Raw genomic sequence first — 15205 nt, 5'->3', positions numbered from 1 at the left:
TTCAGTGTCAGGCTTTTAATTACAGTTGCCTCAGACTGCTGGCCTCCATGCCAAACAGCCACATGGAGAGTGTTCGATCACACCACACAACCAACGGGGTCCAGTCTACGGTGTCTGCCCTCGGCACCTGGTGACTGTGGGGCTGTGTTCCCACTCGGGTAGGGCTGGGCTCAGATTAGTTCACACAGGCCTCAAGGAGCAGCTGGCCAAGTGCAGCCTGGGCTTCAGGGAGCTCCTGGGCCATATGGAAATGCTGATTGGGGACCCCCCCCCCTCCGCCAGGGAGGGCCTGTAATTGAGGAGAGGGATCTTTGGGAGGAAGGCCAAGCTCTGGAAGGATGAGGATGGATGGTACTGTGGGGTGTGGCCAAGTGAGCTGATAATCTTGTCCATAACACTACAGTTTACAAAGAGCTTTCCACTTTCTTGAGCATGCTGAATCCTCACATTAGTCCCACTTAGGGGACACAGCTCAGAGAAGGGAAGTAACTTGCCCAGAGTTAAACAGGCAGAAAACCAGGAGTGGAGCCCCTGGCTTCGCACTGCATCCAGCAGTCTTTCTACAAGGAGTGGGGGCGGGTCTCAGGGAGCAGCCCAGGCAGGGAACAGGTTACACTCCCTGGTGCCACCAGGACAGCCCTGCCCTCGCTCAGGGCAGCACCGTGGTGACGCTGGTGAGCACCACGGGCTCCGAGACTTTGGAGACAGAGCACCGGCTCTGCAGGGACAAGGACTTGTGGCTGGCAGAGGAGCGAGGGCTGGGGGCCTTCAGAGAGCCGCAGGGACCCAGGCCGGGCAGGCAGCAGGAAAAGGCGGCCTTAAACTGCTCCCGGAATTTGCCTTGGTGGGGAGACAGAAGACACAGCCGTAAGGAGACGGTTGGAGCAGGAAGGGGCCTTGGGCTCAGGGACACCCACGCAGCTCCAGCAAAGCTGCCTGTGAGGGGGCGGGAGAGAAGGGTAGAGCTGGGATGGAGAGAGCCCCAAGGCGACCTCGTCACTGCCAGGGAGAGTGAGGACAGAGGCCCCAGTGCAGGTTCCCAAGGAGAAATGCAATTTTCATCTGATTCCTTGACTGTGCTCTGGCTCTGAGCCTGGCTCGAAACGTGGTGTCTGGCTCGAGGACCTCAGGTCACCTCTGCCCTCACTGGCATGTAGACGGAGGGTCTCGGGGCTCAGCGTCTGTGGCTAGGCATTCCCCACCTCTGCCCCACAGTGATGAACATGACAGCAGCAGCAGCCCTCGCATAAGGCACTGCCTGAGCTTGTGTCCTTGCTCATCCCAGCATCCTGAGAGGCTGGAGTCCTTCATCCTCACTCCACACGTGAGACAAACAGAGGTGCAGTAGCTTACCCACCATCACCTAGCCAGAAGTTGGACCCCATTTTAATTCCAGAGCCCTTCACTTAAAGGGGAGGACAGTGGGGAACGAGGGAGATGGGGAGACTGTTGTCCTGGGGACTGTTGCCACCCACCCTCAGTCCCTCTGCCTCCCAGCCCACTCACCACTGAGAAAGTTATAGATGATGGGGTTGGCAGCGCTGTTGGCGTACACCAGCCAGTGGGAGAAGGTGAAGCAGGCATAGACGGCCTCTCGGTCGCTGGCTTGGCGGAACATTCCGAACACCCTAGGACCAGCACGGGGGTGGAGGAGGGGGTGCAGAATGCTCAGAAATGGGGTAGATATGTGTGTATGTGTTTATGTGGGGCAGGAGTCACTGTTCTCATCTAACAGACAGGAAAAACCAAGGCTCAGTACAGGAAGCTGAGTTGATGACACAGCTCATGAAGGGCTCTAAAGTGCAAGAGTCCCTCTGCCCCTCCTGTCCACCAGGTGGCCTTCCCTGGACCTCTGGGTCTGGGGTCCTGACCACAGTTTGGGGTTCTTGAGCACAGAGAGTATGACCAAAGTGCACTTAGGGACAGGTACCAGGGCCCATCTGCTCAGTCACCAGCTGTCTGGTTCCCTGGGGCTTCCCCTCCACTTTCTCATCCATCCTCACAGCAAAATGATGAGTCATAAACACCATCCATTTTTCAAATAAGGAAACTGATGTTCAGAGAAGTATAGCGCTATTCCCAGGATCACACAGCCACAGATTCACACTAAGGCTGTCCTGTGTCAAATGGCCCATGTACTTGCCCCGCACCTCATGGCCTCTCACTTGCCCTGTGTTCCCTCCTCTAAGAGTGCTGTTCTTCCAGACACCTGTAGGCTCGGCCCCTCTCTTCAAGTCCCTGCCAAATGTCACTTTCTCAGAGAGGCCCCCTTTTTCTTCTTAACCATTACATCTAAAAAAAACATTGTTAAAAACCCCACCAACCTGTCACTGTCACTCTCTACCTCTTTCCCTATTTTATTTTTCTTCATTGCACTGGCTGGTATTATTTGTCCATTCTCTCTCCTACTAGATGTTGCCTCCATGAAGGCATCGTCCCCTGCACTAGTTCACTTTGTTCCCAGCCCCTACAATCTGATGATTGAGTGAAAGGATGAAAGAATTTTCCCAATAGTTCTAAGAGGCAGGACAATTATTATTCACATTTTACAGATAAGGAGACTGAAGCTCAGAGAAGAGAAATGAGTGCCCCTAAGGTCACACAGTGGATGCTCGGTAGGGCCAAAGCAGAGAGCTCCTTCCTCTGACCCCACCAGCCCTACCCACCCACATCCACTCCCCACATGCTCTCACCTCTTGAGGACATTGAGGACACTGATGGGCAGGTAGCAGAGGGCAAAGACCAGCAGCACAACCATCAGCATCTTGGCTGTCTTCCTCCGAGCTCGCATCTGCTTCACCTCGGCCAGGAAGGCACGGGCCTGAGGTGGAGGCTCTGCACCCAGGCCCTGCCCTTGGTCCTCCAACTGGTCTGAGGGCCGCTTCCAGTTCCTCACCAGGGCTGACGTGGTACCAGGGATCTGTTTAGCACACACACAGACAGCAGCGGTGGGGACAGCTCCTTGGGAGGGTTGTTCTGCTCTGCTGGGCCTGCTCCGGGCTGGACCCTGGGGCAGGGCGGAGGTGGGCAAGGAAACAAACCCTTGCAGTAGGAAGGGACCTCATATTCATGATAAAGACCAAGGCTCTGGACTTCAGTGTACTTCCATTTTCCACTCGCTCATTGTGAGACCACCCACAATATGCCCCTGGGGAAGGTATTATTGATCCTTACAGATGAGGAAGGGGACCCTTGACAAGTCCCCAGGTCACAGCCTGGGGCCTGAACATCCTCCCAGCTGCCCATCTATCTTCCTTAAATCACCACCTCCATCTGTGGGGAGAGGGGTGGGCGATGAGTTGTGTCTCCCCTGACCCATGCCTGATTGGGGGGGAGGCTTGAGCCAGGGGTGAGCAGGTGGGCAGTGTGGAATGGCCTGGGCCTGAGAGCACAGATCCCAGCCTAGGTTGGTGCCTCTCAGCCTATGATGGTTCCAGGCTCCTGGAACAACCACAGATGTCCTCACAGCCTCTCCCACACTGGACACCTGAATCACCCCACAACAGAGGGACATGGGGCTAGAGTTCAGGAAACGTGGGGTCTAGAGCCAGCTCAGCCATTCATGAGCTATGAGACCTTGGTCAACTCATTTTTCTGAGCCTTAGTTTTCCTGTTAGATAAGGATAGCGACTCCTGCCACCTTGACCAGGGGATGGAGGAGCAGATGTCGAAGTGTCAATGGACAGCAGGGCTGCTCAGGTTCTGGCCTGCATCCTGCCCCCGCCCAGGCACTGATCCAGGACTCAGTCCCACTAATGCCAAGGGCGTCTAAGCACCCCTTCCCCCCACCGGCAAAAAAGCCCACAAAACCTGCTGTTGGTCAGTTTGCAATAGAGGAAAGAAGGAAGGCCCTGGAACCAGAGAGGCTTGGCCACTCGTTGGCTCGGGCAAGTCAGTTCCCTTACTCAGCATTTGTGAAGTGGGTAATATTGCTTCTTTGGTTACGTAGTTGTGAAGCCATTGCAAACAAAGCGCTTAATTTAGAAAGCAACACAGAGGTGCTGTTCTTCCTGTGGCACTGAACTGAGCACTGGAGCCCCACAGGCCTGGGTTTTAGTCCCCGATCTTTCACTCACTGGTGAGGGATTTGGGAAAAGTGGCTTTGCCTCTCTGGGTCTCAGTTTCCTCTTATACTAAGTTGGGGATAATCTGTGGTGGTGAAGGTGAGGCAAGACTAGCCGGGAGTGTGTGGTCCGATAACCGGAAATGACTGATACTGAAACCGTGTTAGTTACCATTCGGTTCCAGGGCTGCCACTAGCACTTTGGGCCTCGAGTTTGACGTGTCCTTGGGTTTTGTCTCTCTTTGGTTGTAGCCAGGATGCATGTTCTGAAGGCAAAGGATTGTCTGCTCCCTTAGACCAGCCCCCCTGTCCCCTCACAACCCAGACAGTGACACCGGAGTGGGCCTCACCTGGCGGCCCCAGAGCTTGCGGAAGATCTGGAAATAAGCCATAGCCATGAGGCCCAGGGGGGCCAGGTAGGTGACAATGAAGAAGCAACTGTGGTAGATCTTGGGATAGAGATCGTCTGCAGGGGCCAAGAGATGTAAGGGTTGGGCCCAGTCTGGGAGCCCCCAACCTGCCCTGCTTAGCATTGCCACCCTGCCCCGACTACAGCCAAAGCAAGCCACTGCAGCTGGGCCCCATACAGGCACCATGGCAGACAGACCCTGGAGTTGCCCAACCCGGGGGTGCCCATCCTGGAGGGACCCCTGGTGAATGTCCACACTAGAGCAAGTACCGACCCTGGAGGTATCCCTCGTAGACACCTGCTCTAGGATGTCCTCCCAGGAGATACCCACTCTGGGGCTGCCCACCCCAAAAGTGCCCTGATTGTCTGCCCTGGGGGTATATGCCCCAGAGGCGCCCACTTCAGGGATGCCCACCCAAGGCTCCCGCCATTACCTGCCCAGTGTTCATCACAGACAGAGAAGAGCCGGGTGCGGTTGGCTAGTTCCGGCAGCACACTGCTACACTCCATGACAGCAGCCTGGGGCACCATGACAGCCAGTGACACCGCCCAGATGCCCAGGATGGAGCCACGGGCACGCCGGGCAGTACTCTTGAACAACAGCGGGTGGCAGATGGCGTACCAGCGGTCCAGGGCGATGAAGCTGAGAGTCAGCACGGCCACTGACACAGAGACAGCCTGCGCCATGGGGATGCAATGTCAGTCCTTTCAGGGGCCACCCAGAGCTATGGGATGAGCAATGGAGCCTACAGCCTAGAAATACCTGGCAGCCAGGTGCAGGGCAAATCCTGACTCCACTACTCACTGGCTATGTAGATTTGGGCAAATCTCTCACCCTCTCTGAGCTTCAGCTGCAGAATGGGGATATATCAGCCACCTGGCAGGATTCTTGTGAGAATAAATGAAAGTATGGATGGATAATGTCCAGCTTGAGACCTGGCACATAGAAGGTGCTCCTACCATGAATAATAACTTACATTTTTGGAAATAACTACATGCCAGACATTGTCCTCCTTATCCTCACAACAACCCCAAGAGGTGGGTACTCTTACCCTCATGGTACAGATGAGGAAACTAAGACAGAAAGGTTAGATAACTTGCCTAAGGTGAATTTCCTCATCTGCTTGTTTTATCCTCAGAGTTGCCAGAGCTAATCGGGTGAGTGGAAAACCTCAAAATAATGGGAATCCAAGAGGCATTTCTCTCTGCCCTGAGATTCCATCCCTTCCCGAGGCTGATAGGAAGAAAAGTCCTCATTCTGGGAGGCAGGGATGAACCTAGGCCAGAGATGTAAGTGGGCATTGCCTCCAGGAGTGCCTTCTGCCCTCTGGGGCCTTTGGCCAGTCCTCCTTCCACCCCACCAACCTCATATGGACATCCTGATTCCCACTACTGGGGGATGGAAGGCCCTGCCCAGGGTGGAAGGGGAGGAGAGGAGACTCTTTCCAGTAGGCCCCCTCAAATCTGCCCCTCTTGGGATCAGGGAGCAGACCCAGCTGTCTGTCATGGTGGCCTGTGCCTCTCTCCTCCACTGAGTGCCCATGTGCCTGGAGGTGATTGCACATGTGTGCACACATGGCTGTGGGTATGTTGTGGGTTGACCTGGAAGGAGGGGGTCTCTGAGTACATGGGGCTGTGTCTGCATCCTTGAGTGTCGGGCCTGGCAGCTGCCCTTACTAACAATAAAGCATGACACTGCCAAAGTACTGAGCCACCACGTCCCATCTGAAAGGCAAGTCTGAGGGTCACAGAGACCTATGCAAGGCCACAGTTTTTGTACTTGGTGTGATGAGGGGTCATAAGGGTGCCCAGGCAGAGCTCACCTGTAGATAGGGGATGACCTTGCAGAGGGCATGGCCGAAGAGCCAGGATTCAGTGATGTCTACCAGCAGGCTGGCTGGCAGGCAGATGGCTGTCACTAGCACATCAGCCAGGGACAGGTTGACGATGAAGTAGTTGGTGACTGTCCTCATGTGGTGGTTCCGCCACACAGCCAGGCAGACTGCAGGGTGGGGCCAGGATGCATCGAAGCCAACAGCTGAGCCATGCCCAGTCTAGCTGAGTCCCATCAGCAAGACCCTTCCCCCACATTATCTAGTAGAGACTATGGGATGGGGAGAAAAGCAAGGCCCAGGACCCCTCCCAGTCCCCAGGGGAAGCCCCCGGCACCACAGGGACCTAGAGACCTACCCAGTGTGTTGCCGACCAGGGCCACAAGGAACACAGCCACGTAGGCCACAATGAGGACCCACTCGTACTGCTTCGGGTACAGATAATCGCGCCACAGATAGCGGAGAAACTCGTCTTCGTAGTCTGGGGGCACCGGGGATGGCTCCCTGCTGCCAGCAGGGACTCCCGTCTGGGGCCCTGGGCTAGCGGAGGGCTCCATGAGCTCAGGAGCCGCTGCAGCTGAGAGGCATCCTGGGCTCTGCTGAGGGAGGGGGGCACCCGGGCCAGGCCTCAGCCCACTTCCCTCAGGGGGCCCAGGGCCTTGCATTCAGGTCTTTGGGGTCCCAGCCCCAAACCTTCTGAAGGAAGGAAGAAGGAAGAAAGGGAATATTAGGGAGTGTGCCAGGCAATTTGAAGATAAGCTCCCTCTTTATTTTCACAGTCACATGGGTTATGGGGAGCCTGGAATCGATACAGAAAGACAGATCTGCCTTGCATCCCAGTTTCATACCAGTTGGGTAACTTACCTCGTCCCTCTCAGCCTTGGTTTCCTCATCTATCCCATTGAGTAATAACTGAACCTGCCTCATTGGGCCTCGGTGAGGAGTAAGGAGCTCTAATGAGTGCAGAGTGCTTTACCCAGAAACTGGCACCGGAAGCCAGCTTCACGGCCATTGCTAAGAGCCCTGCTTTGCAGAAGAGGAGATAGAAGCTCAGAGAGGTTGAGCCCCTTGCTCAGGGTCACAAAGCTACTATTCCAGGTCTGTCTGAATCCACCAAACACCACATATTTGGGAGGGGAAGCCATCCCGATTGCAAATGTTCTCTCCTGGATCAGTTAAAAGGCTTGAAATTTTAGTTGAAAGAAACGGTCAAGGGAGGATTTTAGAGACCCAGGCCCCACCCACAAAACCTGACAGAACCTCCCCGGTGGACACACACAAACACGCGCACGCACACCCAGTGTGAGGAGAGGTGCAGGGAGGAACTGACAACCTCCCTGGAAGCAAGGGAAGAGCCCTAAGCGCAGCAGCTGGGTCCACCAGCACCCCCATCCCCTCTGGTCCCCCTCTTGAATACCAGCCGCGATGCGCCCCGGCGGCCGCCAGGGGTCGCTGGGCCGGCGCGCAGGCCGCCCTCTCCATTCATAAATCCGGCCTCGCACCCCGCCCCTCCTCGCTTGCTCAGACCCCTCCTTCCCCTGGCTGGGCAGGGGCGACCCCAGACGTGTGTGTAGGAGGGTTGCGGGTCACTGGAGACCGCTGAGGGAGGATGAGGGGGCTCCTTCTTACCCTTACCGGGAGCCAGCGGACCCACTCCCACAGCAGGACCTCCGCGCACCTCGGTGGCTGTGGGGGCTGCGGTGGGGGGAGCGAGGGCGCGAGGGGCTCTTTAGGATCTTGCCTTAAGCTTGCGGTGGGGGGTGTGGGTGGAGGGAGGGCAGAGCCTGCTGGGGAGCCAGCCTCCCAGCACCCAGGTTACCTCCCGAGACTCTTAGCTCCCGCCGAGGGTCCTCTGGAACCCCCACCCCGGGCCTGGGGGTCCCCCAAGCCCCGCACCTGTTGGCTCCGGGACCCCGGCGTCCTCGGCTGCTGGTCCCCCCACCTTGCACCGGGACTTCGCCTCCCTGCCCCGAAGGCCAGTCTCCGGGGGCCAGGACGCGGGGAGGGGGCCGGGACAGCCCCTTCCCAAGGCTGCGCTGCCTCGGCTCGCTCGGCTGGGCGCGAGTGCCGGCTCCAACGCGGGCTGTGGCTCGGCGCGGGCTCCGCAGGGCTGCGCGCCGCGGGGCGGGGGGGGGGGAGGGCGGGCGGGAGGGGCCGGGCGAGGAGGGAGCCCCCGGCCGGTCTCGGCTGCAGGTCTCCCAGCCCCCTGACCCTGAGGGCGGAGGGAGATGCTCATTCCCCCTCGCCCCCGACCTCACGCGTGCATCCCGCCTCCATTCATGTGTTCATCCATACTATTCATTCCATTCGCATTCATTCAACATTTATGCCTCCGGCTACTTAGCGTTCAGAGCGCACCTACTGTGTGCAGGCGACCCCGGGCAGCTTCGGAGAGCCACAGAGCAGAGGTGAATCCCAGCTCCCCCCCTCGCCCTGCTGCCTCACCTAGCTGAGGAGGATGATGGCACAGGTGGGTCACTGGGATGAGAGATGTCGCTTGCATCGCCTCCAACCAAGCTCCGGCTGTTGCTGGAGCAGCCAGCTCCCAGCGATGCCAGAAGGCCCTGCTCGCCCATCTCCCAGCCTCTGATTCTATCTGCCCCCTATTGTTTTATGTTCATACCTACTTTCCCCTCTTCCAAGACAGGGACAGTAGGTAGGGGCAGGAATGGTGGACCAGAGGGGCTGATGAATTCAACATACATTTTCTAAGCTGTGTGCCAGGCAATGAGCAACAATAATGCAGCTGCCATTTGTACAGTCCCCATCATGCATAATGTCATTTAATCTTCACATCAACCCAGTGAGACAGTTGTTACCATCCCCATTTCACAGATAAGGACCCTGGACTCACATGGTTCAGTGACTTGCCCAAGGTCATACAGCAGAGGTTGAGCTGGGATTCAAACCTGTGCTCTTCTCCCGGTCTACCCTCCTCCTTCACCAGACAGAGGCGCCCAGGCTCACAGATGGACAAGTCCTCCACTGTGTGAGGAGGGCTGTGGGGGTGCCCAGGAGCTGCAGGGCACAGAAGGACAGGCTGATTCAGCCAGGGTGTCAGGACAGGCTTCCTAGAGCAGGAACACAGAGATCTGAAGGATGAGAAGGAAGCCCTGCAGAGGTGATTCAAGGCAGAGGAAACGACAGGGGCCAAGTTGTGGAGGTGGGGCCATCCGGGAGTCACAGGCCGGTGAGGGGTGACCCCTGGCATCAGGCCATCACCTTGGCCATCCTCAGTCTCAGAACCAGACCTTCTTCATCCATTGGATCCACCCTCCTCTCTCACCCTCAGAGATTCGCACTCCTTCTCTCCTAGGAGATGAATCCTGAGATGTAACCTCCATCTTCCCTGTTGCAGCCAAAGCCTTTTCTCAAGGAGCTGGAGATGCACCATTAGGCATAGTGCGTGGGAGGGAAGCTGGGGCAGCACAGGAAATGGGTCAGTGGCCTTCTTCACCTGTTCAGAGCAGGAGGGAGGACTGAAGCTAACCCTAGGGCAGAACTTGGTCCCTGGGCAGGCATCTGAGCAGTCAGTGACCGGTCGGTCAGAGTATCCATGTGGTTCCAGTGCTCTTTCCTGCCTGCCCCAGGGGGTGGTAGAGGTAGGAAAACAGATGAGAGGATGCGTGTATGTGCATGTGTTTGAGTATCTGTAATTAGAAGTAAGGGCTGTGAGTGTGTGTCTGGGGAATCCAATGTGTGGCTGTGTGTGTGTTTGTGTCTCTGAGCATGCATCTGGGTAGGGGACAAGCTCTGGGTTGATGACTGGGGGTCACTCTGGGTGGGATGTGTCTGTATGGGTCTTGATTTATCTCTGTGTGTATTGGTGTTTGTCTGTGAGGGTTGTGCGTGTGTGTGTACACTCAGGGATGTCTGTCTCTCTGTGTGTCTGAATGTGCGACCATGGCTTTGACTAGCGCTGGCCTCCCAGTGCGTTCCCCTGTGAGTGTGGGAATGTGCGTGTGGTGTGCCTTTGTGTCCGTGGCTCTGCGAGTGTGCGTACATGGAACTTGGTACATCTGCCTCCACAGCAATGACTCATCTAATCCCCCACATGAACCGCCCCATCTAGAGCTGTGACTGTTGGCTAGGTAGGGGCTGGGGAGGGGGCTGCAGCACATGCGCATGACAGATCATGCAGGGACACTCAAATGACAGCTGCCTCAAATAAGGTACAGCCGGTGATGCAAAAGGTACAGACCCTTCTGTGCCTGTGTAGGTGGTGGGCTCCAGCTGAGCCCGCACAGCCCAGGCTTAGAACCCAGCCCAGAGCTTAGAACACCACAATTCAGGGCCCCCCAGACACCCTGGGTTAGAGTGAGCAAGGGGCCTCTCAGGTCCCCCCAAATCATTATAACAGGAGTGCATGTGTCTGTGCGGGGAAGGAGTCAGGCTGAGAATCCACCCCCATATCCACAATATCCCATTTCATGAAGCCAGTCCCATTTCCCCCTAAGAGGGATCCCAATTGCCCAACCTCCTCTTCACCCCTTGGTGCCCCAGAGGTGGCCGCTTGCTCCCCAGGACAAGGGATCTGGAGTGATTCCTTCTACCCTGAAGCAACAGATCTTTTTTCCTGCCCTATCAGACCCTGGTCAGGCAGGAGGCTCTGGGTCCCCAGATCCCTCTGGTCCTGAGTCTGGCTCCATTAGCCACAGCTTGAGGATTGGAGAGGCCAATTATTTGGCATATGTGGGCATGGGGTAGCGACCCTGGAGTGTATGCTCAGAGAAAATCCTGGGGTCCCAAGGAGGCCAGTGATGCTCTAGGAGACCCACCAGGCACTTCAGCGGTTTGGTCCTTGGGCTCCACAGCACTGGCCTCTGGGAGCTTCTGGCAAAGCACCTGTGCTCAGGGGAGGGACCCAGGGACCTCATATCCTCCATCTCCAGGCTGGGCGCTCAGTCTGGCATCTCTCCTCCCGGGGGGACCAGCCTGAAGCCTTTGTTTTGGCCGAGCTGTCAGTCAACCGTGGCCACATGACCTCTTTCCTGGAACCAGCCAGTCCCAGCCTTGTTGATCTAATCCTGAGCCTCCGAGGCACAGGTCCCTGTCACATCCATCTTCAAGTGTCAGCCTGGGCACTGGCCCCAGGTGCTACCTTTCCCTCCTTCCCAATTCCAGTGTGACTTACAGTAACCTCTGTCTGGCTAGGACTAGAGTAATTGAAATGTAATTGCTTTTTTAACTTGCTAATGCTGCCACAGGCCTAGGATGGGAGGGGGTCACCCTGGGCAGGGCAAAAGTGCTTCTTAGAAGAACAGAGATCAAAAAACAAGAGGAGGTGTGGGGTGCAGTGAGGGGGCACCAGCAGTGACTGGGCTGTGGGCCCAGAAAGGGGGATTCTGAGGGCTGAGTCCAGGCAGGCCACTGAGGCAGCTGGGGCGTTTTGGTTCTTAGACCCAACAGTACTGGCCTCTGGAAATTCTGGACAAAGTGCCATGCCCATGGGAGGGACCGAGGGACCTCATGTCCTCCATCTCCAGGCCAGAGGCTCAGCTTTTGTGCCTCTTCTCTTTGGGGAAGGCTGGCCCTTTTTCAGGGTTTAAGTGGCTGGAAGGGAACCAAAATCCACTGAGAGAACAGGGGCCCAGGGCCTGAAGTCAGGCATCCTTGGTGGTCATAAGCTAGGGAGCATCTTCAGGCGGGGGGCAGGAGCTCAATGGGAAGGGGCTGGAGGCAGCCCCTTCTGTCTGCTCACTCGCCCATATACGCACTCAACAGACACTGACGGCAGGTAAGCTGCAGAGCTGGGGACCCTCCTGGTTAGGCTGGGGAGACCCCCATGTAAATATGGGTGGGGATGAGTATCAAATGCATTAGGGTGGGAGCCTGTGGAATCAGGGGTGGGGGTAGGATGCGGCTGGGACCAATAAAGATAGTGTATGTGAACCCAAAGTAAAAGCAAGCAATCCCCACCGCCCCCAAACCTGTTAGGTCTAGTGTTGAAAGGAGGTCAGGAGCACAGGCTCTGGGGTCAGAAAGGCCTGGGTTAGACTCCTGGCGCTGTTGCTTACTACCACGTGCTCTTGGACTAGTCACTTCACCTCTCTGGTGGGCTGAGTCATAGCCCTCGAAGATGTCCATGTCCTAAACCCCAGAATCTGTAAATAAGTCACAAGGCAGAAGAAACTTTGCAGATGGGACTACGTTAAAGATCTTGAGATTGGGAGATAACCTGGGTTAACCAGCTGGGCTCAATGTAATCACAAGGTCCTTGGAAGAAGGAGGCAGGAGAGTCAGAAAGAAAGAGAAGATGTGATGATGGAAGCAGAGGTTGGATGATGCCAATCCTGGAAAGGGCCATCAGCCAAGGAATGATGGCAGCCTCTTGCAGCTGGAAAAGGTAAGGGATGGATTCTTACCTAGAGCCTCCAGAGGGAATGCAGCCCTGCCAATTCCTTGATGTTAGCCTCATAAGACTTATTCTGGACTTCTGAGCTCCAGAAATATGAGAGAAAAAATTTTGTGTTGTTTTCAGCCACTGAGTTTGTGATAACCTGTTACAGCAGCCAGAGGAAATAATGCAACTTCTCTGTGCCTCATTTCACTGCCTGAAACCAACAGGAGCCTTTGCCAAGCCGAGTTGTGTAGGGATTCACTGCAAACAGGCAGGTGTGCAGAGTAACAAGTGCTGGACACCAGCAAGACAGGCACATTTGTTCACATGATACTTTAAAAATAATTGAATGTTTAAAAAAATCAGAGTGGTCTTCTTAGGAAGGGCTTTGTCAGACATCCTTTACTTGTCATTTGGTATTATTTTTATTTTGAGTCATGTATTGGTGCTGGAGTCTGGAGTAACAGTAGTAATAAACAATGATCATAGGATACGTGTGCTGGTGTGGTTACTTCGACACAGGAACATACAAGGGGAAGGAGAGGCCTGATCTTCCTGGGAGGGGTGTATGTGTGTATGTAGACTAGGGGTGAGAGGTATAGACTATGGGTGAGAAGTGGGTAACTATGACCTGGATCACCAGACATTGGAGGAAAATCTTTAACAGGAGAAAAACTAAGATAAACAAAAATGTTCCAGAGGCAACAAGGGCTGGGTCTTGAAGGATGAATAGGAGTTCAAGGTGGGCTTTGAGTGAGATTTGCTGGGCAGGAATGGGAGAGGAAGAAGGGGCAGATTCCAGACAGAGGGGACAGCATGAGGGGTGGCCATGGCCAAAGGTCTGTTCTGGGGCCACAGTAAATGCTAGTTTGGCCTGAAGGTGCTTCCATGAAGAGAAGCAACAAGAAATAAAAAGATGAGTGAAGGGCTGGCCCTGAATCTAGGCTGAGGAGCTTGGACTCCATCACAGAAGCAGTGCAGTCCCTGGAGGGTGTTAACAGAGGGTGCAATGTGGACTGATTGACAACTGTGCCCGCCAACTGAAACCCATTGAAATGAATAGAGTGTATTTTCCTTGTAAAAGATTCAAACCACTCAGAATAAAGTAAAATCTTTATTTTTAATTATGTAGAGTAGCTATTGGTCCCTGTATTAGAATATAGCTAATGTACCACAAAGACTCCCCCGATGACAGGCTTAGGAAGATGGAAGTTTATTTTTCTCTGCAGGCCATCCAGGGCTGGCAAGGTGGCGCTACAATTCTGCCAGGATAGAAGAGTATTGCAGTGTTTGTTTGTTTGTTTGTTTTGGGTGGGAGGTAATTAGCTTTATTTATTTATTTTTAGAGGAGGTACTGGGGATTGAATCCAGGACCTCATGCATGCTAAGCATGCACTCTACCGCTTGAGCTATACCCTCCCCCAAGAGTATCACAGTTTTGAGCACAGGTTCTGGTGCCAGGCTGTCCAGGGTTAAATCATGGGTCTGCCACTTACAAGCTGTGTGACCCTAGACATGCTACTTAACAACTCTGTGCCTGAATTGCATTACCTGTTAAATGGGGATAATATAGTTCCAGTCTGAGGTAAGGAGAATACTGATCCTCCAAAGATGCCTGCGTACTAATCTGTAGAAACTGTGAATGTTAACTTATAAGGCAATAAAAGACTTTGCAAAAGTGATTATGTTAAGAATCTTGAGATGAGGATATTATCCTGGGCTGCCCGGGTCAGCCCAATGGAATCACAAGGGTCCTTGTAAGAGGGAGGCAGGAAATCAAAGTAGTAATAGGAGACGTAATGATGGAAGCAAGAGACGGTAGTGATAGAAGGGAGGAATCACAAGACAAGAAATGCACGTAGCCTCTCAGAGCTGAAAAAGGCAAGGAAATGGAGTCTCCAGAAGGAAGCAGCCCCGTCGACCCATTGTTTTTAGACTTCTGATCTTCAGAACTGTAAGAGAATATACCTGTTCTGTTTCAAATCACTGCTGTAGTTGTTTACAGCAGCAATAGGAAATACACATTCTCATCAGGTTAAATAGGTTAATATACGCGAAGCCCTTAGAAAAGCCTGACACGTGGCCTACGTCTAAGTGTTAGTATCATTAATGGCAAAAACTCTTGGTCCGGGCCAGAGATGGCCAGTCCCCTCCATATGCTAGTTAGTGGAGAGGCACATCACTTCTGTTACATCCAGTGGCCTGAATTTGGTCACCTGGTCACATGTAGCTGCGAGGGCAGCTGAGGGATGTAATTTTTTTCTGAGTAGCCATGTGCTCAGCTGAAATAAGCTTTCTGGGTCTAAAGGAAGAGGGGAAGGTGGCTATTGAGGAACTAATAGAGTCTCACCGTGGAAGATGTGCGGTTTTGCAAAGGTACCTTCCCCCCAGAGTCTGGTTAGATACGTATTTTCCATTCCATCTTTCCTGCACCATTACTTTTATGCAATATCTCTTGACTCTTGCCTTGGTAAGACAAGACATCCTTTATCACTCTTGGCGCCCCCTCTTCTTGCTAAACCATTACATTTGCATCTGGTTCTGTACCCATAATTAAAATG

At 54.5% G+C, this 15205-nt stretch overlaps 1 protein-coding gene across 8 annotated transcripts; it reads right to left on the bottom strand.

Moving 5' to 3' along the window:
- Nucleotides 1–9395, bottom strand: HCRTR1 (hypocretin receptor 1). 8 transcript variants are annotated; one of them, XM_032495763.1, is made up of 9 exons: nt 9159–9395; nt 8201–8753; nt 6663–7999; nt 6296–6474; nt 4907–5150; nt 4414–4529; nt 2694–2920; nt 1507–1628; nt 1–936 (listed from the first exon to the last, which is right to left on the bottom strand). In XM_032495763.1, the coding sequence occupies exons 3-9, from the start codon at nt 6967–6969 to the stop codon at nt 650–652; spliced, it is 1482 nt and encodes a 493-aa protein (XP_032351654.1). In that variant the 5' UTR covers nt 6970–7999; nt 8201–8753; nt 9159–9395; the 3' UTR covers nt 1–649. The 8 variants fall into 8 exon arrangements, with proteins under 8 accessions (XP_032351654.1, XP_032351655.1, XP_032351656.1 ...); XM_032495764.1 differs by lacking the exon at nt 9159–9395 and having other exon boundaries at nt 6663–7000; nt 7934–7999; nt 8201–9148; XM_032495765.1 differs by lacking the exon at nt 9159–9395 and having other exon boundaries at nt 6663–7000; nt 7940–7999; nt 8201–9148.
- Between the last annotated feature and the right edge of the window lie 5810 nt (nt 9396–15205).

Source organism: Camelus ferus, chromosome 13 (genome assembly GCF_009834535.1).
Source record: "Camelus ferus isolate YT-003-E chromosome 13, BCGSAC_Cfer_1.0, whole genome shotgun sequence".
Lineage (NCBI taxonomy): Eukaryota > Metazoa > Chordata > Mammalia > Artiodactyla > Camelidae > Camelus > Camelus ferus.
This window is presented reverse-complemented; position numbering and strand designations above follow the sequence as displayed.

Coding starts and splice junctions, on each gene's coding strand:
- HCRTR1 (XM_032495763.1), bottom strand. CDS start 6,969: ATGCAAGGCCCTGGGCCCCCTGAGGGAAGTGGGCTGAGGCCTGGCCCG. Junction 6,475..6,662: donor CCTGGTCGGCAACACACTGG/GTAGGTCTCTAG, acceptor CCCACCCTGCAG/TCTGCCTGGCTGTGTGGCGG. Junction 4,530..4,906: donor CTGTGATGAACACTGGGCAG/GTAATGGCGGGA, acceptor TGGCCCCTGCAG/ACGATCTCTATCCCAAGATC.